We start from the raw sequence: 27952 nt of genomic DNA, 5'->3' as shown, positions 1-27952 counted from the left end.
ATTTCCAAAAGGCTAGTATCAATAGAAAAAGCAAAAAGGAATGGGTAGCAATGTGTTTTATAGAACAAGATTCTGGACAAACAATGTCATTCAATTAATGACTTTGTCACATTGGGGGGACAAGCAATATTGTGGAAAATTTAAAAAAAAGTCTAAGTTGGGCAAATATTTAAATTCAATTCAATATTAATAATGCAGGAACTAGCAGCCATTAGAAGATAATGTGCTGTGTTCAAAATTAATATAATAAGAAAATACTGCACAGCAAACCTGACCGCCAAGTAAATCAACCGTTATCATCATGCCTGGACCTAAACGGCCTTTCAAGACAACCTTTGACTCATCCACTGGCACAACACCAACCTAAAAGTGAATGACACACGGTAAAATATCCTAAATACAATAATTGAAAGTCATGAAACTGAATTTGTGGCTTCAGAACTGTAATTCTCATTACTACACATAAGTACAAGAGATGCCAAATTTCAAATAAATGTTTTAAACAGACCAAAAATGTTAGATATTTATCATTATTTATAAGTAAAAATCATTTTAAAAAAAACACAGGCGGAGGCAAAGGCAAAGCAGAACATATTCACAGGATGTGCACAACAAAGAAAAGAATAGAAGAAAGGTCAGATACTAATATCTGAAATACTGTTCTTGAGTGTACAATGTACATACATATGTGACTATCAGTCTCTGTTTAATCTAAACATTTAATATGATGCTAATTAGAAAGCTAGTAAGCTACTAGCAAATGGGACTTAACAGTTTAATTTTCATGTAGCAAAAAAAAAAATGGCACAAGCTGAGATAATAGAAGATTTAGTAAAATGACGTTGACCAAATCTTAGCTTTTCCAAGTTCAAATCAGCCAAAACATCATCTTCTACTAAAAGTTCTAGAATTAGACAATAGAGTAGAACTGCCATCTGAACAGTGAAATCATACAAAATTATACTAATTAACCATAAATTATACATAACCAAGGGATAAAAGTTTGGGACTTCACCTCAGAGGCAACATAGACCATATTGTCTGATGTTCGCCAATACCTAGCAGGTCGAAGTCCATTTCGATCAAGGCATGCACCAACAGTTTTCCCATCACTGTGACACATGAATTGGATTACCAGCAATCACAGAAAAATGATAGCAGCCCATAATTAATTTTAAATTGGCAGGGTGATTTTGTCTTAAAGAAAACAGAAAAAATGGTAAATATTAGCATAATGTAAAGAAATTGCATAACAAAAAGATATTTAAATAAATTCCTTTTCTAACTTCATACAGTATATTCACATTGATTGAATGCTCCTATTAAATTCTACTAGAGCCAATAAGCATTAAAATTAATCATGAATCACATTGCCAAACAACATGTATCAAGAACAATTAGTTCATTACAGAAGAGTTACTAACTACTAATGACAGTAAATCAATAATCACTAGGGAATTTTTTTTCTTGAACACCTCACCCTCTCCCTTCCACTACTCACTTGCCTCTATCGGAAGTCCAATTTCTCTTCAACAACAAATCGATGCTATACTTGAAGGTCTTCCGCAAGATTATCATTCAGTAATCTCGGTTATCGAAAGCAAATTCCAACCTCTTACTATTGAAGAAGTTGAAGTGTTACTTTTAGCTCACAAGGCTTGATTGCTAAAGTTTCGAAAACACATCTTTGATTCGCCTTCAATCAATCTTACTTACGAGAACCCTAACTCATCTTCATCGTTTGGTTCCGATGCTTATGCAAATATCGAACAAATCTTCACAACAGTATGATTCGGATACTTTTCGCAGAAATTTTGGTCACAGTGGAAGTTTTAAAAGAGACGACCGCCATGGTGGTGGCTGCGGCAGTTGTGGTTGTGGGGGAGGACGCTTCACAAACTTTCAATGCCAAGTGTGTTACAAATATGGACATACAGCGTCTGTTTGTCACTATCGCTTTGATCAGAATTATCAACCAAATCCCTCTCTACACTATATGATCCTTCAAGTCAAGGAAATGTACAGAATAATTCCTTTGGTCAAAATAAGTACTCTCAAGGAAATTCTAATAACTCTGGTCAAGTAACTATGGACAAAACAGTGGTTTCAAATCATCAAATTCATGGAATCAAGGAACAAATCAGAACAAGTCAATGCCAAATAACCAGAGTCAACAGCCTCCAAGTGCAATGATTGCAAACTCCAACTTTCAGTTTGGATCTTCTTCAACCTGGATACCAGATTCAGGTGCCTCTTTTCATGTGACAGGAGAATCATAGAAAATTCAGCAACTCAGTCCTTTTGAAGGTCCATACCAAATCTACATTGGTAATGGACAAGGTTTGCCCATTAACTCCACTGGTTCTTCTACTTTTGTCTCTCCTATTAATCCTAAAGTGTCTTTGTCCTTAAATCAACATTTACATGTGCCCACTATAACTAAAAATCCAATCAGTGTTGGTAAATTTGCACTAGATAATGGTGTATTTTTTGAGTTTCATCCTAATCATTGTCTTGTGAAATCACAGGGAGCCAACGAGATCTTACTTCAAGGCTCACTTGGATCTGATGGTTTATATATCTTTACAAATCTTCGACTCCAAGGCTCAGCTGCTGCTAGTTCAGCTTCTTGTTTTGTTTCAAATTCAGTAAATAATTCCAGTTCTGATATAAATAATTTCAAGTCTGATGTAAAAACTACTTCTTCTGCAAGTGCATGTACTAGCACAAGTTATAAAACTCTTTGGCACCTTAGATTGGGCCATCCTAGTTCTAATGTTTTGAGACTTGTTCTTAATCATTGTAAGATACCAGTTTCAAATGAAAATATCTGAGTTTTGTGCAGCTTGTTGTGCTGGTAAATCACATAGATTACCAGCCACTTAATCTGAAACTGTTTATAATCAACCCTTAGAATTGATATACAGTGATCTATGGGGTCTTGCACATATTCCTTCTAAAAATGGTTTTCACTATTATATAACCTTTGTTGATGCCTATTCCAGGTTCACATGGATTACTTGCTTAAAAATAAATCCGAAACTTTCACCGTTTTCCAACAGTTGAAGTTAATGGCTGAACTTCAGTTTAATTCCAAAATAAAAAGTGAGCAAACAGACTGGGGAGGGGAGTTCAGACCACTAACTAATTTTTTAGCAAGCCATGGAATAATTCATAGATTGATTTGTCCTCACACACATCACCAAAATGGTGTAGTGGAGAGGAAACACAGACATGTTGTAGAATTGGGCCTTGCTCTTCTCAAACAAGCCTCCCTACGTCTCAAATTCTGGGATTTTGCTTTCACAGCAGCAGTTTATTTTATCAATAGGTTACGTACCACCTCCCTGAACTTTAATGTTCCCTACACTGTTCTGTTCAATAAACTCCCAGATTATACTTTTGATGATAGAAGGTCTACATCAGGGGCTGCTATTTATTTTGGTCCTAATCTCATATCTTGGTGGTCTAAGAAACAACAAATTGTTGCAAGGTCAAGTACTGAAGCTGAGTATAGAATCCTAGCTCAAGGTACAGCTGAAGTGATGTGAATTCAAACTCTGCTGACTGAACTTTCTGTTCCTTTTACTACAGCAGTATTCTGTGATAATCAAAGTGCTGTTGCCATCACTCACAATCCAGTTCTTCACTCTAGGACAAAACACACGGAGATTGATATTTTCTTTGTTAGGGAGAAGGTTTTAGCTAAGAAGCTGCAAATTTATCACATTCCTGCAACTGATCAATGGGTAAATGCTTTAACAAAGTCTTTGTCTCCAACTGGATTTCTTTTCTTAAGGTCCAAACTCAATGCCATTGAGCCTCCCTCAAAGACTCAACACCATTGAATTTGAGGGGGGGGTATTAGAGTATTGTAAGGAGCTGCAGTTATTCAACTGCAGACTCACCTAGCTATTAGTAAAGTTAGTTATCTAACAGCGGCTGACAGCTGTTAGTTAGTTAGATGGCAGCTGTTAGTCTCTCTAACAGAACTGTCTATAACTCTTTTTTAACCCTCAGTGACTTGGGTTAATGCATAACATTTTACTCCTCACTTTCATCTCTTACTCTCTCTCTATTCTCTTAGATTAGGAATTCTATGAAGCTCAGTTCATTCCCCTTCATTATTCCTTTTATGTCTTTATTTTATCAATTAGTAAAGTAGTACAGCCATCAATGGTTGAATTCACCCCCTTTTCTATCCATCTTTTTTTATTGCTTAACTCTGCACCAAAACTTGTATTTTTGCATTCACCAAACTACACAATAAGTTCGATCAACTACATGTTAATATCTGACAAAAAAAAACTAAATCTTAATATTACTTTTTTAGGAGAGAAAACGTTAATATCAATTCTTAGGAAAAGTGGTAACTTTTTTTTAAAAAAAAAAGCATTGATTATATTTCTGTATTCTAAATGTATTAAATATTTTTAATGTCGGGGTATGGGTATCTAAAATACAAATTAATAAAAAAAAAAGATTTTCTTCTCCTAGACATTTTCAAAACAAATGATCCTTAAAAGCAGTTCGGAACAATTCAAAGCAATTCGGAATAGTTCAAAGCAGTTCAGAACAGTTTGGAACAGTTCAGAGTAGTTCGGAGAGCAGTTTAGTACAAATCGGTTCAGTTCAGTTCGAACCGCCTCTAAAACAGTTTGGTTCAGTTCGTCTGAACTGTTTGACAGTTTAGTTAGGGGAACAACAAATGCAGTTCAAAGCAGCTAGCTAAAGTTCAGTTCAAATTGAACAATTCAATTCAGTTCGAGTTGAACAGCCCCGCTGACTAGTGCTACTTGTTAAATTCTTAAAGTCACTTCATATGAATTAGAAATTTAGAATTATTGGGAAAAACCCAAGTCCCACATCGGCTAAAGATAAAGCCAAGTAAGAGTATATAAGTGAGGGGCAACCCTCACCCCTTGAGCTAGCTTTGGGGGTTGAGTTAAGTCCAAACTCACATTCTAAAAATCTAAGAAGAATAGTGATAGACCAACAAGGCAACCATGTTCCTCTGAATTCTTTTTTAAGCATTTATACCTGAACAAAAGCAAAGCTGGTCCATCCCAAGCTTCCATCTGACCCTTGTAGTAGTCATAGAAGTCAACCACCTAACAAGTAAAAGCAATATTAAGGACACTTCCATGCAGAAATTGAAGAAAAATGATTCAAAATATAATCGGAAATAAAAGATAAGATTCAACAAACAGAACAGACTCTGCAATTTTGCAGAGCAAGCATGACAAAAGAGCACTGAAAAAATTCATCTTAAAGGGGCAAGGGCCTAACAACCACTCTAGATAGGCTATTGCCGTTCAGTTATGAATAAACCTCATAATGGGTAGGTCAAATTCTATTTTACACTATTCTACTTCCGATACTTTATCCTTGACTTTCAAATGTTGGCAAACATTTAAATAATCAAGATATTAAGTGTTTTAATAGAAGAAAATCAAGAAGGTTGTAGGTTATGACTGCAGAAATGAGAAATTGATAGGAATAAAGAAAATGAACAATTTTATTGGACAACTGAAAACAGGAGATGCAACTCTCCTCCAAAGGTTTCCTTTTTACAAAGGATTACCTCTTTCATACAATTACTCTTATTGTTTTAATGATCCTTTCCTCCCGAATCCCTCCTATTTATCTAAATGATCCCCTATAACAAACCACATTACTGTTCTAACTGTCAATAACTATTTTTCCCTTTCTTTCTGTCCGAACTTATCAAAACTAAATGGAATCATTACAGAGAACTGAAAAGGGACAAGAAACAACACAACACAAGGAGGGAACCATAAAATCAAAACCTTGCCAGATATTAAGTGAGTTTCAACCTTATTTAGATTATACTAAGAAGCTACATCTCTATTTTATTTTATGACCTTTTCAACAAACAAAACAAAAGGACATCAAGCCTCAAAATCCATTTAAACAAGCAATCTACAAACAGAATCTATACAGTTAAATGTGTTTTAGGTACCTCGATTTTCTGTCAAAATTAGTCTTAGTCCCTGTACTTTAAAAACATTGATTTTGGTCTTCGTGTTATTTACAGTTGGTGAATTTTGTCCCTCACCCTAGTATCCTAAGAACTATAAATAGGGACGAAATTCGCTGATTATCAAAAATATGAGAACCAAAATCATCATTTTAAAATATAGGAACCAAGACTAATTTTGACCAAAAATTGAGGAACCTAAAACATATTTTATCAAAATATATAAAATGCCAGACAAAATCATTCTTTTTAAATTCAAAGGAAAACAAGCACTTATTACATGCAACCAAAGTTGTTCCTCAACCATGCATCTCTCTGTGAATGTGTATTATTTGAGAAACAAAAAGCAATAATAGAAAGTATGAGTTACAGTAAATGATAAGGCAGATAACACATGCTTCTCATATTTGGACAAATAAAGTAGACAGAACATGCAATAACAAGTGGGGATTTATAACCATGGCATTGAATATGTCTGTTATATAAAAAGAAAAAAAAATACCTCAGGATATTTGATTGACAGAGTTGGATGGTTTTTATAAGCCTCTGGAACAAGAATCATCATAGCTTCCTCAGGACTTCGACCACTTCTTATCAATAACTGAACCATAGTAGACCAAATATCAAGATATAAAAGTGACCATTAAAAAAAGTCTAGAGAATTTGATACACAAATAATAATAGTAGTAGTAGTAGTAATAATGAAAACAAAGAAAAACTCAAAACAAAGGTTATCAAAAACAATACAAATGAGGAACTTGTATATCTTAAAGTAAGAAACACAACAGTTAAAAAAAAGAGGATTCAGTAAAAGAAAAAAAAAAGACAAGAAAATCAACTCAGAGCAACCATTGATATTTGGACCATCAGTTTCTTGCTTTCACTTTTTCTGTTTAACAATAGTTTACTTTGATTAAAGAAGAAATACATTAAAGAAAATAAGAATAATACAAATAAAAAAGCATAAGAAATTCACTTATAGAGGAAACAAAGAAAGAAAAACAAAACATGGGAACAATAGAAGAGTAACTTTAAGGAGCTTGCTCACTTATTCCTGTGCAAATCCTCAAAAGACACCACCCCCACCCCCACCCCCACCCCTCCACAAAAAAAAAAAACCTTATGTCTAACCACTCACATGAAAGTCAACAAAACAAATCTACAAGATTAGAAGGAAGAAACTTGTAACAAAAACTTTCACTTAATCCATAAACACCGGAACAAGTAACAACTACTTTTACACACACACAAGGATCCTTAAAGTTTACTCCACTTTTTCCAGCCAAAGCATCTAAAATAATTAGACAAGGATTGAAGGAAAACACTTCCAAATTCCAATTGCTTTACAAAAATGCCAGAAGGGCATTTCCAGAGCTTCAAAGCAGCTCCAAAAAATAAGGGATGACTTTGTCTCTGAGCACCAGTAAACACAACACAGACAGCAGGAGAAATTCAAACTAGTTACATGAGGCCTATGAATCTATAAAACATCATTTGTATCAACCCTATTAAGCACCTTGGTTCAAACAAAAGTATGTTCCTTAATAGGGGCATTGCCTAGCAAATAACTTAGATATATTGAAATTTTAAACAAATGGATTATGAAACAGAATCTGAAAGAAAAGTTAACATGACAGGTATAGGAACCATAAGAATAGAAGGATAAAATATTTTTAAATTTCAACAATAAATTCCAAATGAATCATCATCATCATCAAGATCTTCAAGCTTAAGAAATTAATAATTTTATACTAAGTTATTGACATACTTCTGCAGCACTGTCAAGATTTGCTGAGTCTGATCCCTTGGGATTTCCAAATGGACGAATTTCATTTTCACGACCTCGCCATACAGGTGACTTCAATGATGGTTCTCGTGATTGCATCCAATTCAAGTTGCCCTGCACAAATTTGTGGCAATTTTATAAATCCATCAAAAGTCAAATTGTATAGAAATAATTCAAATGCCAAAAGAAAACTCAACCTGTATGGTGTTGATCTCTCCATTATGACCAAGAAGCCTCATCGGTTGTGCTAGAGGCCATCTGGGACTAGTATTTGTGCTATACCTTCGATGATAAATGGCAAAAGGGGACTTATAAAGATCATTTTGGAGGTCAGAATAAAATAACCCAAGCACTTCTGAGCGAAGCATCCCCTTGTAAATTATGGTTTGATTCGATAAAGAACAGAAATAAAGCTCATTTCCCCAACTTTCTGAGCTTACTGCTTTTTCAATCAATTTCCGACAGATGTACAGTTCTCGTTCAATGTCATCAACATTTTCTTCTTTCACAATCTTAACAAATACCTGCTGTATATTGGGCATGGTCTCCTTCGCATAAAAACCTACTACAGAAGTATTTACAGGGACAGGCCTCCAACCAAGAACCTCAAGACCTTCTTGCCGAAAAATATTTACAATAACTAAACAAAAAAATTAAAATACATGTCAGAATACAAACTGCTGTATTAGAGTGCAAAATTCACTTTGGCCCATTTAAGAGAATGTAAGCTAAGCCAATAAATCACAGTTGATCATTTATCATGCACACAAAATACTTATAAAGACAAGATACTACACTATAGTGTTACAGAAGTGTGTTTGCATGGCCATATACAAATTTATTTTTCTTCAAAGAACTAACAACAAGAAAGAAGGAAAACGAAGTCCTAACAGAATTACCAATAGAGAAAAAGAACAAATAGGGAAAATATAGACATCCCTAAACTTTATCCCATTTTGAAATAGCTTCCGTGAACATTTGAATCCAAATGAGAGTTTCCTAAATTTTCTGAAATCTTCAAATAGATCCTTATTTCCTGAAATAGTTCATTACATGATTTGTACATAGCCTTTAATTTTAATATATATGGAATCGAGCATTTGCCCACATCACTTTTTAAAAACATTACCCCTTTAAACTCAACTTTTTAATTATCAGAACTTATATTAGGCTCATATTTCATGTTTATTCTATAAAAAGGAAGCCATGGACTTGGGCAATAAATAACGGGGCAAAAAGGGAGTATCATGTGCCCCTCCCCCAACCAATTCTTCTTGTAAAACCTTTTTGTTCCTCCTTTCGTACACTTCCAGGCCTTTATATCGAGACTCGTTATCCTTCTCTTGCCCTCCTTTCCATTTCCCACTATACACATGCATATGGGCCTATCACAAACACTTCAGGTATATTTTTATTTTATTGCAAATCATTGGAAACAATAGCCTTAATACCAAGGGATAATTAAGAACCTCCCTTGAGAATAGCAGTAATTACATTTAGACCCTACTTAATTTAGAGATATATTTGCATCCCTTATTTTATATATTATTCTTATGTTTTAACACAGTAACAACCTTTACATGGAAAGGCTAACATCAGTTTGAAATAAAAAAGATGAATTAATTGAATGTCACAGAGAGAGAGAGAGTGGATCACCGTGAGAAATAGAAGGGGAGGGAAACTGAGAGTAGAACCACCAACTGATAGAGTGGATCCCAGACAAGACTACAAGGGAAATGGGTTTGGACAGCATGTCAACTACCAACAATCAAACTGGAGGAACAGAACAGACATCACCTCATACTACTTTACTAGGTTCCCTGACGAAGCAACGGAGAAGGAGCTCTGGACCCTGTTCAAAAAATGGGGGGATGTAAGGGTGGTTTTCGTGTCTAAGCAGAGAAACAAGAGAGGACGGAGGTATGGGTTCGTGAGATTCAAAGGAGTGTCTGACGAGAAAAGACTAGAAAAGCAGCTTGATAATATCATCATCGGAGGCCTGAAGATGTACGTGAACATACCAAAATACAGGAGAGTAAACAGGACACACAGTAGTTCCATAGTCAACCACGGCAGGCAGGGGCAAGGCCAAAAAGAGAACGACAGAATAGCAGCAGCTCAAAGTATAGCACCACACAACATTGCACCCAAAAGGACATATGCAGAGATACTGGCCACAAGCACAGAGAAGGTAGGACAGAGAAGGAACTTTTCCACTACTCAAGTTAGTTACGGGGGATCACACTCATCGGTCCAACTTGACATTCCGGTGGGGGAGAAAAACTGGTACACAGATGCATAGGTGGGAAGGCTGAAGAAACAAGAGATGTTTGAAAGAGTTGAAGATGAAATCTTTTGGACCTTAGGGTCAGATGTGATGCCCAAGTACTTAGGAGATGACATGGTCATCCTACTGGGCCTGTCGGACATGAAAGCAGAAGTGATGATCAAGGAAGAAATCGACAAGGGCTCATCTCTATTTTACTCCCTAGAGAAATGGAAGCCGGAGATGAGACCGGAAAATAGGCTGGTATGGATTCATTGTTGGGGCATACCATTAGCTGCATGGGAAATCGGGTACATTCGAAAGATTGTGGCAGCAATGGGCGATTTGGTGGATGTCGATGATGATGTAGAAGAAATGCGGAGACTCGATAGGGCTAGGGTTCTTATCAGAACCCCATGGAAACTGGTAATTCATCACTCAGTAGCAGTACATATTGGAGACGAGACCCACACAGTGTACTTGGTGGAAGAGAATGCGAACAAAGAAGGAATGTACGTGCGCCATCGCCGGAGCACAATCGGGTCATCTGAAGAAATTTTGTCTGATGACAGCGACCCCGATACACCATTCTCAAGATTGAGCGTCCTCTCGCCGGGGATAATCGCCGACGAACACACTGGCGGTCACTCAGTCCGCTGGATCGAGAAGGTACCCAATGACGGTCAAGGGAGCGAAGATCCAACGGTTAAAGACCAGGGCAGCAGGGCACACTACTCAATTACTGAGTTGTGCATGCCAGACAGAGTACGGCGCAACCAATTAGAGAGCGCAGCTGAGCCTAGGTCGGAAGTATCTGTAGGTTACAACAAAATGGAAATGAGTAACAATCAAAAAACTAACAAGCTCGAAACCGAGAAGAAACTTGTTGTCAGAAAGTCAAAGGGGAGCATGGAGAGTAAAGTGGAGGAACAGACAAAGGACATAGCCCAGGGCCAAAAGGAGGTAGGCATCAAATGCCTCAACAGGAAACAGCAACACCCGCTCAAACTTAAACTTCCTCTTGACCCAAATGTGGAACCTGCTGGACCCAATAACAAAATGGGCCTTGCTAACAACGCACCCGTAGAAGACTCACAAGGCCCTTGCACTGAGTATACGGGCCTCACTAGCAACACACATGGACAAAAGTCACAAGACCTTTGCACTAACTATCACCAGCACCTAGTGGAAAACGGAAGCGCTTAGAAAGTGTATTCTAGGGGTAGGGGTGTAGAAAGAAGGAGGCCCAAATTCGCAGCTTAGCCACCCTACATGAAGAAAAACCAACTTCAGACGAAATGAGGCCACAGGCTCCAACGGAACTGGAAACAGCAAACCACAATAACGAAGGACAAAATATCGCAATGGACTCAGGCCCAAGGGAGCTCAAGACACACCCAGAAAAAAGAAAGACATCACAAAGCAGGATTCAATGTAACACCCACATACGCGATGAGGCCATAGCTCAATGGGAAGTGGCTAAAGACCTGGGGATGACATCCGGGAAAGAGCAATCAGAAATCATTGACAAAATCACATCAATGGAGATCAGAGACAGGAAGGAAGCAGAAGTATTGGGAAAGAGAACCAACTCATCATGAATATTATATCATATAACATCAAAGGGCTAGGGAGAGGGGTGAAGTGGATAGCAATTAAAAGATTGGTAACAAAACACCAAACTGACATGTTGTGTATTCAGGAGACCAAGCGAGAACAGATAGACAAGGCTATATGTCAAGCTTTGTGGGGGGACACTGACTTGAGCTGGAAATACAGCCGGCAACAAATACAGCTGGCGGACTGCTGTGTATATGGAATGAGAAGGTATTTAAAGTGGAGAGGAGGGTCACTGGTAGGGGCTTCATTCTACTGGAGGGTGTGTGGACTCAAGAGATGCAAAAAATATTCATTGTGAACTTATATGCACCATGTGATGTTGTTGGCAAGCTAGCACTATGGGAATCTATCAGGCAGCTTAAGAATCTTCAACCTGGTGGATTTTGGTGTATCTTGAGAGACATTAACAGCATTTGGCATCCATCCGAGAGAGTGTGCACGACTCAGAGGGAGGGGGATCTCAATAGCATCATAGAGTTTAATGATTGGCTATCAGACTTAGCAGTAGAAGAAGTGGCATGCGTAAACAGAAAATTTACATGGATCAGACCAAATGGGGCTGCAAAGAGCAAACTGGATAGGTTCTTCGTCTCTGATGACTAGGCATCTAAATGGCCAGACAGCACACAATTCATTTTGGACAGAGATTTTTCGGACCATTGTCCCATCCTGCTTAGAGCCAAAACCGTCAATTGGGGACCCAAACCTTTTAGGGTTCTTGATTGCTGGTTGAAGGACAAGACATTCCAAAATTTAGTCAAGGAAACCTGGACAAACACACAACCAAGGGGTTGGGGGGGCTACTCGCTGAAAGAAAAGATCAAGACACTCAAGCAAAGGATGAAGCATTGGAACAAAGAGCACTTTGGAGACACGTTTAACAGGGTACAACAGATTCAGAACGAGCTAAATAACCTGGAAACAGGCAGCAATGACAGACAAATGTCACCCCAAGAATTGGCAGCCCGTAAGAAGCTACAGGAGGACTTGTGGACAGCTACACAAGCACATGAGTCCTTGCTGAGACAAAAGGCAAGAACAAAATGGATCAAGGAGGGGGATTGCAATTCAAGATACTTTCACAAGCTCATGAACTATAACCGTAGGAATAATGCAGTCAAAGGTGTGCTGATTGAAGGGTCACGGGTTGAGGAACCAACCAGAGTGAAAGAGGAAGTCTGCAACTTCTTCCAGATCAGATTCAGCGAACCCGATTATGGCAGACCAAAAATTAATGGGACCAGATTTCGAGGTATCGGACAGCAGCAAAATGAATGGTTGGTGGGACGTTTCCAGGAGGATGAAATAAAGTCAGCTGTATGGGATTGTGGGAGTGAGAAAAGCCCAGGACCTGACGGTTTAAATTTCAAATTCATCAAGCACTTTTGGGAGTTACTAAAACCCGATATCACCTGGTTCCTTGACGAATTCCATGTCAACGGCATCTTTCCAAAGGGCTGCAATGCTTCATTCATTGCCCTAATCCCCAAGGTGAAAGACCCACAATCTCTCAACGAATATAGACCTATTTCACTAATAGGTTGTGTTTATAAGATTGTGGCCAAGTTATTGGCAAACAGATTGAAAAAAGTGCTGCCGGACATAATTGATGAGAGACAAACTGCATTCATAAAGGGTAGGCATTTGTTGCATGGCGTGTTGATTGCTAATGAAGTAGTGGAGGAGGCAAAACGATGCAAAAAACCTTGCTTGGTGTATAAGGTAGATTATGAAAAAGCCTACGATTCTGTCTCATGGGAGTTCCTAAATTATATGATGACAAGATTAGGCTTCTGCCCCAAATGGTTACAGTGGATCAGAGAGGCTGCCTCCATTCAGCATCAGTGTCTATTTTGGTTAATGAAAGCCCTATTAACGAATTCTCCCCACAAAGAGGCCTCCGACAAGGCGATCCCCTCGCACCACTGTTGTTTAACATTGTTGCAGAAGGTCTAACTGGTTTGATGAGAGAAGCTGTGGACAGAAAGCGGTTTAATAGCTTCCTAGTGGGGAAAAATAAGGAGCCAGTTAGTATTTTACAATATGCCGATGATACTATTTTCTTCGAAGAGGCTACAATGGAAAATATGAAGGTTATAAAAACAATCCTCAGATGCTTTGAGTTAGTTTCTGGACTCAAAATCAATTTTGCAGAAAGTCGATTTGGGGCAATTTGGAAACCAGACCATTGGTGTAAGGAGGCTGCCGAGTTCCTAAACTGCAGCATGCTGTCTATGCCTTTTTCCTATCTTGGTATCCCGATTGAGGCAAATCCAAGATGTAGGGAGATCTAGGATCCTATCATTAGGAAGTGTGAGACAAAACTAGCTAGATGGAAACAAAGACACATTTCCTTGGGAGGGAGAGTCACTCTGATTAATGCAATCTTAACAGCGCTTCCAATTTACTTCTTTTCATTTTTCAGGGCACCTAGCAAAGTAGTACAGAAGCTAGTCAATATTCAGCGCAAATTCCTATGGGGTGGAGGCTCGGAGGAAAGGAGGATCGCATGGGTCAAGTGGGAAACTGTATGCCTCCCTAAGGAGAAAGGAGGATTAGGTATAAAAGACTTGAGGAAGTTCAACACAGCATTGCTTGGAAAGTGGAGATGGGATTTGTTTCAACAAAATGGACAGATGTGGACCAGAATACTGAATTCAAAGTATGGCGAGTGGAGAAATCTAGATGATGAAAGAAAAAACAGATTTCACTCTCATTGGTGGAAGGACCTAAGGCACCTCAACCAATAGGAGGAGTTAACAGTACTTAAAAAGCAAATAGAATGGAGGGTGGGATGTGGAGACAAAATCAGATTTTGGGAGGACAAATGGACTGTTGGGGACAGACCACTAATGAAAAAATTTCCTACTCTGTACCAAATTTCCAATCAACAACAGCAAACTATCAGCCTCATGGGAGTCACAAAGATGAAGGTTGGGAATGGAGCTTCAATTGAAGGAGAAATTTATTTGATAGTGAAGCTACAACGGCTGCAGAATTTCTAGAGGAAATCGGATTGTCAACAATACAACAGCATGAAGCAGACTCATGGACTTGGAAGGCAGATCCGAGTGGAAACTATTCAACAAAAACTGCGTACGAGCTACTGCAGGAGGCAATAAGGGGGGACAATGAGGATGAAATTTTTGTGCAATTGTGGAAACTTAAGATACCGCCTAAGGCACCGGTGTTTACATGGAGACTCATCAACGATCGATTACCAACGAAGGTGAATTTGAGAAGGAGACAAGTGGAGATAAGTGATTCGTTGTGCCCATTGTGCAACAACTCGGAGGAGGATGCAGCACACCTATTCTTCAACTGCAGCAAGACCCTCCCCTTTTGGTGGGAGTCACTGTCATGGGTGAAAACAGTGGGTGCTTTCCCAAAAGACCAGAGGGAACATTTCCTGCAACACAACAGTGGGAACGCTGCTGGGACTAAAGCTACAAGATGGAGGTGTTGGTGGATAGCCCTTACACGGACCATATGGCAACATAGAAATAAGCTGGTGTTTGAAAACCAAACATTCAGTGCAAGCAAAGTGATGGATGATGCACTTCTCCTATTCTGGTCATGGCTTACAGTTATGGAGAAAGATTTTGAATTACATTTTAATCACTGGTCTTCTAATTTGAAAGATGCTTTTGGGTAATTAGGAAAGGAGGGTAGATGCTGGGATCTCTTTTAATAGGTGCAGCATATATATAATGCTGGTATTGGGTGTAGCTGGTCCCTAATATAAATTGTTAGGACCACATTTGGAACTAGCTGTGTACCCAATCCATATATGTATCTATAGTACCTCTGGTACTCTTCTTATAAATTACATAAGTATTTTTGCTGAGCAAAAAAAAAAAAAGTAACACCCTTTACTTTTAAAAAATTAGACTCCCCCCCCCCCCCCCTTATTTTTGGTGTATAAACCATATACATGATACCTTTAAAAGTAACAAAGTAAGGAAAGTGTAAGATAGGTAGGTGTAATTTGACTAATTTCTAAAACAAGCAGGGTTTAGGTGTAATTATTGCTAACCTCAAGGGAGGTCTCTAATAAGTAATTGCCTCTAATAGAATGATTTACTTTTAATTTGTAGACCCGTAACTGCTTTATATCCTAACGAGGGAGTAATGGCCAGATCAAGCTCCAAAAATGGCTCTCATATGTACTTCCATTGTTAAGAAGCTTCCATTCTTTGGAAAAACTTAGGCTTTTTAAGTCAATATTAGGTTTGTCTCAAGGATATCCAGCAGTTCTTGTGCATTAATTTCTAAGGTTTTTCAATTGTATATAGTTGGAAGTTGGAATAGAATTTATCTAAGAAAGGTTGCATTTAATAAGTATCATGTTGAGAGTTTCATCATTTGAAATGGTTTTGATATGAATTATGATTATAACTGATTTTATGATTTATATTTTGGGGGGATCCATGCTAAAATGCCATAGCCAAAGGTTACTGCACAGTATCACACATAATAAACACAAGGTTTAAGACAACTACATCTTTAACAATGGAAAAAAAAAAGATCCTAGAGAAATTCAGTTCCTCTTCATTACAGAAATGATATTGAAATACAAAGTTACACGAAGTGAAGAGACATCAAATAGCATATACTGTACTACACAAGCTATGATAGCAACAACAACAAAGATTTTATAATGTACGTAATCTTATCATTTGTTTTCTTCAATGTCTTAATTGAAACATATGCTTCAACTACAAGTTCTACAAAGCTTGTGGTTCATAGACTTGGATGGCATGTGAATAACTAAGCAAATTAGAGAATAGCATACAGGAAATGAGAAATAAGAAAAAATCCCTTACATAAAAGGGGGAGAGCATCATGCAGCATGTAATATGCAACAGGAATTGTTAGAGTATACTGTATCAGTAGTTAGTTCAGTGCCAGGTTCAGGTACGCTGAGCTGGCAAAAGTCTGTTGTATCAAGTTAGTTAAGTTATTGTTGTAGTCAATTAGTTAGGTTTCTAACTAAACTAAGTGTAAGTATAAATAGGAAAACTCTATCTCTGAATCTAATGAATTATACTAAAACTCTTCAGGCTCCATCAACCAAATTTATCACAAACAATTAAACATGCTTATCTAAGGGAAACCACAAAAGACAGACATTATTGGAGCTCAACTAATCCTCAACATTCAAAACAAGAACACTATTACCTTTCTTCGCCTCATTGAGAAGTTGTGCATCTTTGGGTAAGAAAACCATTCCAACACCAGTGTGCAACTTATCAAAGGAAGCAATCCCTTGCGTGTTGGCCCAATTGTCAAATAGTTCCCACGGAACTCCGGTCATCAGCCCTGAACCATCACCAGAGTCATTATCTGCTCCACAGCCACCACGATGTTCCATACAACTTAAAGCATTTAAAGCATCCTTGACAATCTCATGTGATTCCTTATTCTCCAAATTGGCAATGAATCCAACCCCACAGGCTCCTCTTTCTGATATTATGTCCTCCAAGTTTGCAACCTGGGCAACAAGTGACTGGAATGTTACATGTAGATTACATGCCACAATATTGAACAGCTGATTAGCAAAGCATTTGAGAAACAATGCTCTAAAATAACTCAGGCCCCACAATGGTGAGAATCTTGTGCATCGGGCCACAGAAACCCTTTAAATTAATTGCAAATCAAACTGAAATACACAAGAAAAATATGCAAAATTCATTCTTTATTCAAGTTTATTTAGGATTTATGAAGTTTCATAGAGTAGTTAAATAAAATTCATACTTAAACCAGATGATACATGTTCAGCTGTTCATTTGCTAAAGCATCATTTAGAGTGGACCAACATCTGTTGGTTCAAGTGGGATTGGGAGAGCTTTATTCCCTTAAATGGGTCAACCAAACCAACTCGATTCAGATTAGTTGTGGTGCAATGTGGCTTCCAGATACCAAGGGTCTAATACTGAAAAACACATTGAAAACACAAACAAACAAACAAGGGTACATTCAACAGTACAACCAATTGCTACCAGTCTACATATGGATTGGATTATGACCTCCAAAGTCATTATGGAATTGTATATATTCATGAAGTGATGAAATGATACTCGCACTATGATACTTGTTCTGTTGAACATTTGCTAAAGCATCATTTAAACAAAATTGAAAGAACAAACAAAGGGGGAGGCTTAGAAAAGAACACTCGGTAGTTTGTTATCATTCTACATATGATATGATTATGTTCTCCAATACATTTCTAAAAAAATTGAATACAAAAAAAGTGCAATTGATAACCAGATATTGTAGAATTTATTCCTTAATAAGGTATGATAATTTTTATATAAAAAAATCATAATCGGTAAGCTCCAGGACCTGGCAGCTGCACTGGTGCCTTCTTCCCACATTATTGGAATTTCTTAAAAAAGCAACTTCATAGGGTGTTGGATAGTTTTAACCCAATGACAGGATATTCAACCACATGCATGAATCCGTTGCTATTAAAGGATATATCTAACGAAGTTAAGGATGAGGGTAATCAACCAATTAGTCATGTCAACAAGCTAGTCAGGTTGCAGAGGAATTTTTTATGGGGTGGGTCGTCTGAGCAAAACAAGATTGCTTGGATCCGATGGGATATGGTATGTCTGCCAAAGGAAGAAGGAGGACTAGGAGTCAAGGACATCACCTCGTTTAATATATCATTGCTGGAAAAGTGGAAATGGGATTTGTTTCAGAATCAGGAGGAGACATGGACAAGGGTACTTGAATCAAAGTATGGTGGGTCGAGGAGTCTAGATGGAGCTCTGAGGGCCAGTATCGAATCCATATGGTGGAGGGATTTGAAGATGGTATCCCAACATCCTCATCAGGGACAGCAGTTGAACAGATCAACATTATGGAAGGTCGGGTGTGGGGAATAAGTTTAAATTTTGGGAGGATAAGTGGACAGGTGGAGACAGTCAATTATCAGAGAAATACCCAAGGTTGTACACCATATCGGCTCACCAACATCATTTCATCCAGCAATTAGAAGCTTTCAATGAAGCAGGGTGGGAGTGGCAATTTCAGTGGAGTAGACCATTGTTTGATAGTGAGATAGAGATGACGGTCGCATTCATACAAGAAGTTGAAGGGTACAAAATCAGGTCCGACATTGATGATCAGTGGGTATGGGCGACAGAGTCAAGTGGCAGTTATTCGGCTAGGAATGCCTACAGAGTGATTAGAGAAGGTATATCAGAAGGGGAATAGGATGGACAGTTCAAGGAATTATGGAAGCTTAAGGTCCCATCAAAAGTGGCTACGTTCGCATGGAGGTTACTCAAAGACAGACTGCCAACCAGAGACAATTTGAGAAGGAAACGGGTTGAGTTGCAGGAATATTTGTGTCCTTTATGCAGGTCAACGGATGAGAGCGCAAGTCATTTATTCTTTCATTGTAGCAAGATTCTCCCTATATGGTGGGAATTGCTGTCTTGGGTGAATTTGGTGGGGGTTTTCCCACACCACCCAAGACAGCATTTTCTTCAGCACATTCATGGAGTTTATGAAGGAATGCAGGCGAACAGATGAAAATGATGGTGGTTAGCACTGACTTGGACTATTTGGAAGCACAGAAATAGCATCATTTTCTCCAATGACACTTTCAATGCTCATAAAGTAATGGATGACGCAGTGTTTCTAATATGGACATGGATCAGATACTTAGACAAGGATTTCACCTCTCATTACAATCAATGGTCTTCAAATCTCAAAATTGGTTTTCTTCGGACTCGAACATAGGAATCTATGCTACATTCCTGTACTATTATCTTTTTGTGGTCTCTTTCAGGCTTTGTAATCACAGTGCCTGTTTGTGAACCAGCTCCGAATTGTATTATCAAAACCTGTACTGTTTAGTACCTCCGGTACTCACTAATGCATATATTATATTTTTGGCTGAGCAAAAGAAAAAAAAAAAAACCAATTAGTCATGTAACTAGCTCATACAAACTGATCACCAGGGCCCTCTCTAGGTTATGATTGGGAAAGTTGGGGAGATTGTTTTTATATAAGATTATGGAATTGGCATTATATGGATAAATTGGTTTTCTAGTTCTTTGAACTAACTGCTAGATTTTTCATGACTGTGAACAGAGAGTCTGAGTCTTAATTCGGTAGGGGGAGCCTCTATCCCTTGCTTTCACCATGGTGACTGATGTTTCTTTACATGGATCCATTTAAGGTCATTCAATCAAGGACTTGGTCCCTTGCCTTAAGTTTACTGGTTAAACCATTCTCTTTCCAAAGAAAGACATAATCACTTTTGGAATGTCCTTTCCAACCTAAGTTCTCTGAAGCTATCTCTACGTAAAACATTCCTAAGTGCAGAGTGATTAAGACTTGGAAATTCTCTGTACAAAATCATTTCCCTGCCACCTAAATAGCCATAGCATTTTCCTTTATAAACTCCATTATTTATAGTGTAAATTACAGAGTAACATTTATATCAGAATGATCGTGAATAATCATGTCGGCGAAATGAACTCGTATCAAGTTCTTCACAACAATTCGTGATTTTCTCATTTTCATTTTAGCAAATTCACTATCTCGCGAGATTTTCTACGGTGTTGCGTTGACGCGATTAACACTAACGAAATCGGCAGAGAGCGATCACTTGTACCGTTCTATCGTCCGATCATCAATACGCAACAGAAAAACACTTAAAAAATGAAGAAGAAAAATGTTACGACGAAACCGAAACCAAAACCAAAACCAGACCTGCGGTTTGGAATCGGAAGAAGACGAAGCAGAGGAATTATGGAGGCGGTTGTCGGTGGAGCGGTCGAGGTGGAGAACGGATTTGACGGCGGAATGACGGAGCGGCGACGACAAGGGAAACGCCGTGAGTCTGCGAGTGCGGCGCTTGGGTTTGCGGCGGAGAGGTGCGAGGTCGAGGAGCACGTGAGCGTTGTGGAGGGAAGGGAATGGCTCGGCGAGGCGCAGCACGTGCGAAACGGAAGACACTGAGTGCAGCGCCATCATCGAGAGAGAGATGAGAGTGTGTGGAGAATAGAAATAGAATGGAGTGGGTGAGTGAGAATGAAGATAAAAGGGAGAAGAGGGAGAGGTCAGGAAGTGTCTGAGTCACACACACACCACCAACTCTCACTTCACTCACTCGTCTTCATTTGTGGACACCCTGCACTACTCTTGGGTTTCTGCAATCTGTGTTCAGGTCCACGCTTACTCGATGCGTCCCGTACGGTGCGCGTGGGACCCCATCTTAGATTCCAAGATTCCCGCCTTGTTGTAGGAACCTGATCATCATCACACGTACGCCACGCAGCTCCCAATAATGAATTTATGCCTTTTGCTTTTCATCCCAACAAATTCAAATTCCTAATGGGGAGGTTTATTCCTCCTTCCGAGTTAGGATGCCTTCATGTTCATTAGATTAGAGGTTAATGCCTAGTTTGGTAATAAATGGAAGAGAACTTAGAATAAATATTTAAATTAAAGTAGAAAAAAAATATATGTGGGATTCACACCAATTTTTTTTAATTTTTTTTTCCTATTTAAACATAGGCAAATCACCTTTAAGTCATAAAGGTGTAGATTCAAATCAAGTTTTAGTAGGCATGACAAATAAACTCTCATCCATAGGGATTAATTTGCACTCGTCCTGAGTTTGATTGGAAACAATCGGGTTGACTATGATTGGGGTCGGGATCGAGTTCAAATTTTTCCTGCTTGAGAAAATCTAGGACGGGGGCGAGATTGGATATTGTGATCCTCCCCTTGATACTAATATATATAAATTATGCAAACCCTAATATATTTTTCTCACAAGTCAAAGCATTGTGCATCCTCCTCATAAGTCACATCATTGTGCCTCCTTGTCTTATTTTCTCCTTCATCATGCTCTTTATTCCTCACCGACAAGTTAATGACAACAACATTGATGCTTCCATCATTCGTCCTTATCAAGTGCATGTCCGCCAGACCTTTATCATGTCATTCATAACGTCATTCTCATGCCTCCTTCATTGTGTCGCAATAGTCACGCTCCTTCATCGTGGTGAGTCACAACACACACAGCTTCATCGTTGTTCATCACGTTGTTCCTGTGTCTTATTATATCGTTCTTTGCACTGCCTATTATCAGTCATAGGGTCGGGGACAGGGCAGAGAAGGAAAACTCGACACTCAACCAGGGGTGGGGTGTGTTTAATTTTTTAACCCCAGTTGAGATCGAGGGCAGGAGCAAGGATGGTTTGGGATGCTAGGACTGAGGAGTGGGGAGCATAAACTTGCCTCTACCCCGTTGCATTATCATACCTAAGTTTTAGTAAGTACTCACACATTATAATATGACATGATATATACATATGTATCCACTTTTATTATTGAGTGAAGAAATTATATTTTATAAGTTATACAATGCCATCAAAATTTATTGATATAAGTGATTCGACACTAGTCTCTTTTAATTGAATTAAGAATTAAGATTCAACTTTTGACATGAAAATATAGTCACGACTACTGATATTATCTTATCCCTCAAAATTGACCCAATTGAAGCCTCTTATACCTTTTCATTACAAAAAAAAGTGCTTGAGTCACACAATTTTAAGTTTTCTTGAGGTTTCTTAAGCCTTCAGCTTTGGAGTCTTTGAGATATGAAATATGTGACTCTACACACGTGCATGACTAGATAGTTTAGAACCCCTCGGGTGTTAAGTCTGAAAGGTAGGTCCACTTGTCATGTTTAATTGATCTACCTAATCAAACAATTCATAACTCCGTAAGTGTTAAGTTTAAAAAATGTGAACATTTATTATGTTTAGTTAGTCTTATTGGTTAAACAATCCAATATTATTAATTTTAATCAAACTAAATATAAAATATATATGATGAATGAAGTAACTCCATATGTTTTATATATGCTTTAAAAAAATGTTTCTATATCTTACAACCTAATCAAACAAATAATACCAAAGCACGTGAGACATGAACAACTATCATTATACATGCTGAGGAGTAAAAAAGATTAAAAGTGAACAAATACGGAAAATAACATTTTTTTAATAAAAATGGAGGGGAATAAATAGATAAATACTATGAAATAAGAGAGATAATTAAAATATTAGATAATTAAAAAATTGAGAAGCAACAATAATTAAATTGATAAAAAAATATTTTACAATGAAATAAAAAATAAAAGAATAGAATTATTGCAATAATCATTTTTTTAATTAATGTATTTCAACCCAAATTCAATGATTAATTTTTCAAATTAAGGGATTGACCTCTTTCAACATATTTTTTTTACACACGAGTTAGATGAAACCCTTAATCAACAAAATTATTTACTAACTATATTACACCATATTAATAATAATCATATTTTTTATACATTAAATAAACTACCTTAAAATTCTCAGCGGTAACCTAAACAAAAATCAATTTAATTAACCTAAAAAAGATTAAAAAATGCCCCTTCAAAAAGTGTGAATTTGGATAAGTATTTAACTGTAATTTCAGAACACAAGTGATCGGATGCAGAGGAATTTTTCTTAAACGAATACCTTCGATCGGAGAATCTCTGTCGACCACACATTTTTATTGTTATATTTTCAATCGTTAGTTTTTTTTCGTTTAATGTTTATATATGAATATGAGGGTGACGTCACGAGAAGCGTGCTGAACGTAAACTTGAAACTTCCAGTTCCGTTGACAAAATTAATACCGCGGGAGTCACCGGTATTTCCGGTAACGGAAAAAGATACTCTCCATTTTGTTTTCTTAATTTTTCTATTACATGATTTTGGAAAAATAAACGCCACTCTTTATTTTGTGAAACACATCTCCATTTCATTTATTTCTCTAAAATCATAGTAATGGAAGAAATAAAAAAGAAAACAAAAAATGTAGAAGTCTAGAAGATCTTGACCTTTATTGAAAAGAAAAAAAAATCTTAATTTTTGGTAACTATTAGCTCATGTTTCATCAATGGATGTAATAAAAGAGAAGTTGAATAAAAAATTGTTGACACAAGCGGGTTTGATATTTTGGAATCCTAAATTATAGTTTGAGATTTTGAAATCCTAAATTATGGTTTGAAGTTTGATCCCCTCAACTTTGACATAGAATTATAACTAAATGTATCACTTTACTATAAAAAACTTCCGAGAGGATTAGTTAAATACCAAACAAAAAATTTGTAGATATCTCTAATTAAAAAAACTAATACCAATTATACCATGGACTCTCCATATTTATAGAGGATGTGTATGTAAATTTTTTCTTTCTTTAATGGTCACCTGTGTTTTTTTCATATGAGATGATATTTTTTTTTGTGTTGAATTTTAACAGATAATATTGTTTTAACCGGGAGGATAAAATTATCATGGATACTAAAAAATTTCTTTTAAGTATTTATGATATGTAAGATTTAAGAAAGAAAGTGAAAATAATGAAAGTAAAAGAAAAGAAAATAAATAGATCGAAAGTATGATGGCTTTTTATGTTGTTTGGTACAAGAAAAAAGAACATTAAAAATGTGTATAAAATAATACAACTACCCTTAATAAATAAATAAAAAGAAATATGATCAAATAAGAATTATCTAACCATTATAAACATAAAGTCCTTCTTCCATTTTAATTCAAATATTGGAGGAATTAATTTTTAAAGTGGGTTCCATTTTAAATGTTTTATTTTGCAGGTCAATTTAATTTAATTCAAATTCAAATATTTAATTTTTTTTCAGAAGCCTCTAACTCTCATAATTGATTGACAATAAAAAAATTATAATCATTGACGATTCAATTATGCTTGTAACATACATCATAAACATCACTTTATTATTTTCACTTCTAATTAAGTGTTTGTGAGTTAATTTTCCATATCGATAATTATATGGGAGAACCCTATTAATAAAAAAACATCTTTAAGACCCAATTAAAAAAAAAGTTCATGTACTTATTTAAAAATTTGGTAAAAGTTCTTGGAGCGGCAGAAAATTAAACTCAAAAAATATTAGAGCTCTTGTACTTTAACATTTGATAAAACTAGTGGCACGACTATTTTTTAATTTAACTAAAATTTTAATAATATAAATAAATATATTTAAAATTGTATAAGTAATATATATATATATATATGATTATTTTTACACAAATAAAAATAAAACAATTTATATTTAAGAAAAATAATATATTTTAAAAATTTTAATTAAAATAATGTAATGTTTCAAAGGGTGAGATTTGGGAATGAAAATGAAATTTTAATATCAAAATAAAATTTTAAAAGTAATTAAAAGTGGAATTTAAATGGAGAAAAATAAATCTTTATCTAAATGAAAAGATAATTATTGATTTAATATTTTAAAAAATGTTAAGCAGAAAACTTGGTATAAAAGAGTACTAAAATAATTATTAATTTGAGAGAATTTCAAAAAAAAAAATACTAAGTAAAGATTGACTCAAAAAAATTTCAAAGAAAAGTAATAGAGTAGGAAATCTTCTTGTGTTCAACAGGGAAACTCAATTTTATAGTATATAAATTAATAACTAATGCAACCAGATTTATATTTTTTAAATTACAATATTGAAATTTTACTAAATTTTCTATTATTCTTAATTCTTTTGAAACAACCAACTACTATTAATTGTGTCATCCTCAATCAATCAATTTTAATATAATATACAAATTCTATTTAAAAATTATTTAAGCACCCATCATTTCTCTTTGAACGGGTATAGTATTAAGAAATTTTGTTTTATTCTTTGTGAACTTGTGAGAAGTAACGTAGGATTACGTAGTTTCCAACCCATTAAAAGAATGGAAGTGGTCGAAGAACTTCAAAAAATACCGCTAAAAGGACAATCATGTCTAAATTCCAAAAGTGATTTTTGTGATGCGGCAAAAGGTTAGTGCATTGAATATTAATATTTTGTTACTTTCTATTAAAAATAAAATAAAATGTTGTTTATGAATAAATGTGTGTTTCCTTATGAGTCACGTCTTTCTGAATTTACATAATTCAAAAACTAGTTATTGCAATTTTGGTGGTCGATGTAGGTTGCAGACATGATTCCAAACACATAAAAAAACTATCAAGAAAATAATAAATCATTAATAAATATTTCATCGTATTTCTTAAAGATGTAAGTATCGATCATTTTAATTCTAATTTTAAGAAAAGTCATTCATTTCAATTATTTTTCACTTTAATTTTTACTATTGGTTTGCATTTAAAAGAACTAAAATGAATCCTCGTTTATAAAATTAGAAACCAAAATGATCTATATGCCTTAAATAATTACATGGGCAGTAAAATGAGAATTTATTCAGATATAAAATATGTAATAATATTTTAATAAAAGTGATATATATTATAGTTAATTTATTTCTAGTGGATTATCAGCTTCTTTCGAAATCACTTTTGACTAGAATCCGATGCAAAGGGAAATAATGAAAAAATAAATAAATTATTTTCAAAAGCATTTCTTTTAGAAGTGATGATTTTAAACACTTCGAAAGCATCCACATTTCTTGCCAAATAAACTTATGCTGATCCAATTCTCTTAACTTTGTGGAATTAGGATGCTTTCGTATTAAATACGAAAGAGTGTATTGTGACGATTACAAATTAATATGAAGAGAATATGTTATGTTTCATCAAAAGAACTACAAATTGCTTGATGAATCCAAGAATTCAGCACCAAGCGATTAGATTATTAGTAACAATTAAATTATTAGTTTACTCTTCAAGCATGAAGTAATTATCAGATTTTTATTTTGGCTTTTATTTCAGCGCGCTCCACTTGATCCATATGTATATTTGCGCATATAATAAGGTCAAAATAGCTTTCAAACTACAATTTTACACAAACAGCGCCACTGCAAGAAAACATTTCGTATATACCTACAATTCGTTCTTCTGTGTTCATTTTCTATTTTTTTTTATGCATAATATATCTTTCTTAGATACAGTTTATTATCATATTCATTTAATTAAACCATTATATGACATGCATGGTAGAGGAGTCTACGATAAAAATACACTTAAAACATTTAATACATGTCAAATTTCTTAGGTGTAGTCTGTATTGTTTTTCAATCAAAATTGAGAAGTTTTATGATAAAAATTTGCATTAAAAGATTAAATGGATTACCGAAATGAAACTCTAATTTTAACGAAGGTATAAACTGCACTTTAGGAACTGTGTATAAATTTTGTCTTTGACAATGTAGCTGTTCTTCTATATTTTGATAATAACACAAAATTGTAAAGAGTGGCTTTTCCAGCATCCTAAAGCCAATCGATTTGTCGTTTTGTTCTATTGGAACACAACACACATGCTGCACCCGTCCCTTTCAAGTTTCTGCAACCAGTCATTTATGGCTGGGGTGCCCCTATATTGACTTGTGCTAATATCCTCTTATAACTGAACTGTTCTACCATTTCAGCTCTACATAATCTGATACACAAGCTATACTTGAAAGATATTCCAATCCCGTCAACCCTCCCCCAAAATTAATATGCCTCACATATTCTTAAAATAATAAGGACATCTCTATTTCTTCAATTTGATATTAACTTGAAGTTATTGGAAAATTTAATTTCTTAATTCAATCCTGACACTAAATTGATAGAAGTGATTATCAACCATCTTGAATTAACTTTTATTCTCTTCTTGAATGTGAGTTTGATTTCCCATGACATTATCGAAATTTTTCTTGATGGACAACCCTCTCTTGAAACAGATTCTCTTGTTGTCCATAGACTAATCGAGGAGTTTTGACACGATAAAATCAACATATAGTTTAGACTAGTGTCAAGGATGACTCAAGGATTTGAGGCCTAAAACAAATTTAAGAATGAGATTTTTTATTTATTCATAAAATAGTTTATTAAAATTATCATTGTTTTATTTAATTTATTTTCAAATATAATTTTACAATAAACTTTTTCGAGGTATATTAGTATAAAAAAAAATTTTGAGACCTTTTTTTTTTAACCTAAAGCCCTTGCTTAGGTTGTTTGGGCCTTAAGCCGGCCCTGACTCGCGTAATATTTTAGGTGAGTTTATGCTTGTCACCCTAACATATTATTTATTGGCACACTATCCAAAATAGTATTAGAGCAACTTCATCGGTGAGTTCTCCACTAACGCCTACAGTAAAAGAAACGTAAGAAAAAAATTTCCATTGTTGGAGACAAATTGTGTGGGTCTCACTTTCAAGATTGGGTTGCTGGGTAGAGAACCCGTTTCTCTTCTGATTTTGTGGGTCCATGCTACAAAAGTATTGTGTG

The 27952-nt window shown here is 35.9% G+C and overlaps 1 protein-coding gene across 2 annotated transcripts in view; it reads right to left on the bottom strand.

The window, feature by feature from the left end:
* LOC114400728 (ferredoxin-dependent glutamate synthase, chloroplastic-like) overlaps nt 1-20799 on the bottom strand; it is a 37879-nt gene extending 17080 nt beyond the window's left edge. The window contains exons 1-8 of one of the 2 annotated variants that reach the window (XM_028363341.1): nt 20407-20799; nt 16855-17182; nt 7985-8427; nt 7770-7901; nt 6504-6602; nt 5041-5111; nt 1016-1112; nt 271-363 (exon numbers count right to left, since the gene is read on the bottom strand). In XM_028363341.1, coding sequence (XP_028219142.1) covers nt 271-363; nt 1016-1112; nt 5041-5111; nt 6504-6602; nt 7770-7901; nt 7985-8427; nt 16855-17182; nt 20407-20670 — 1527 coding nt within the window. In that variant the 5' untranslated portion in view covers nt 20671-20799. The remainder of the gene's footprint in view (nt 1-270; nt 364-1015; nt 1113-5040; nt 5112-6503; nt 6603-7769; nt 7902-7984; nt 8428-16854; nt 17183-20406) is intronic. The other variant, XM_028363342.1, reaches the window with a different exon arrangement.
* Nucleotides 20800-27952: the final 7153 nt, after the last annotated feature.

Source organism: Glycine soja, chromosome 19 (genome assembly GCF_004193775.1).
Source record: "Glycine soja cultivar W05 chromosome 19, ASM419377v2, whole genome shotgun sequence".
Classification (NCBI taxonomy): Eukaryota; Viridiplantae; Streptophyta; class Magnoliopsida; order Fabales; family Fabaceae; genus Glycine; species Glycine soja.
The sequence above is the reverse complement of the archived record's forward strand: the minus strand, read 5'-3'. Positions and strand labels throughout refer to the sequence as shown.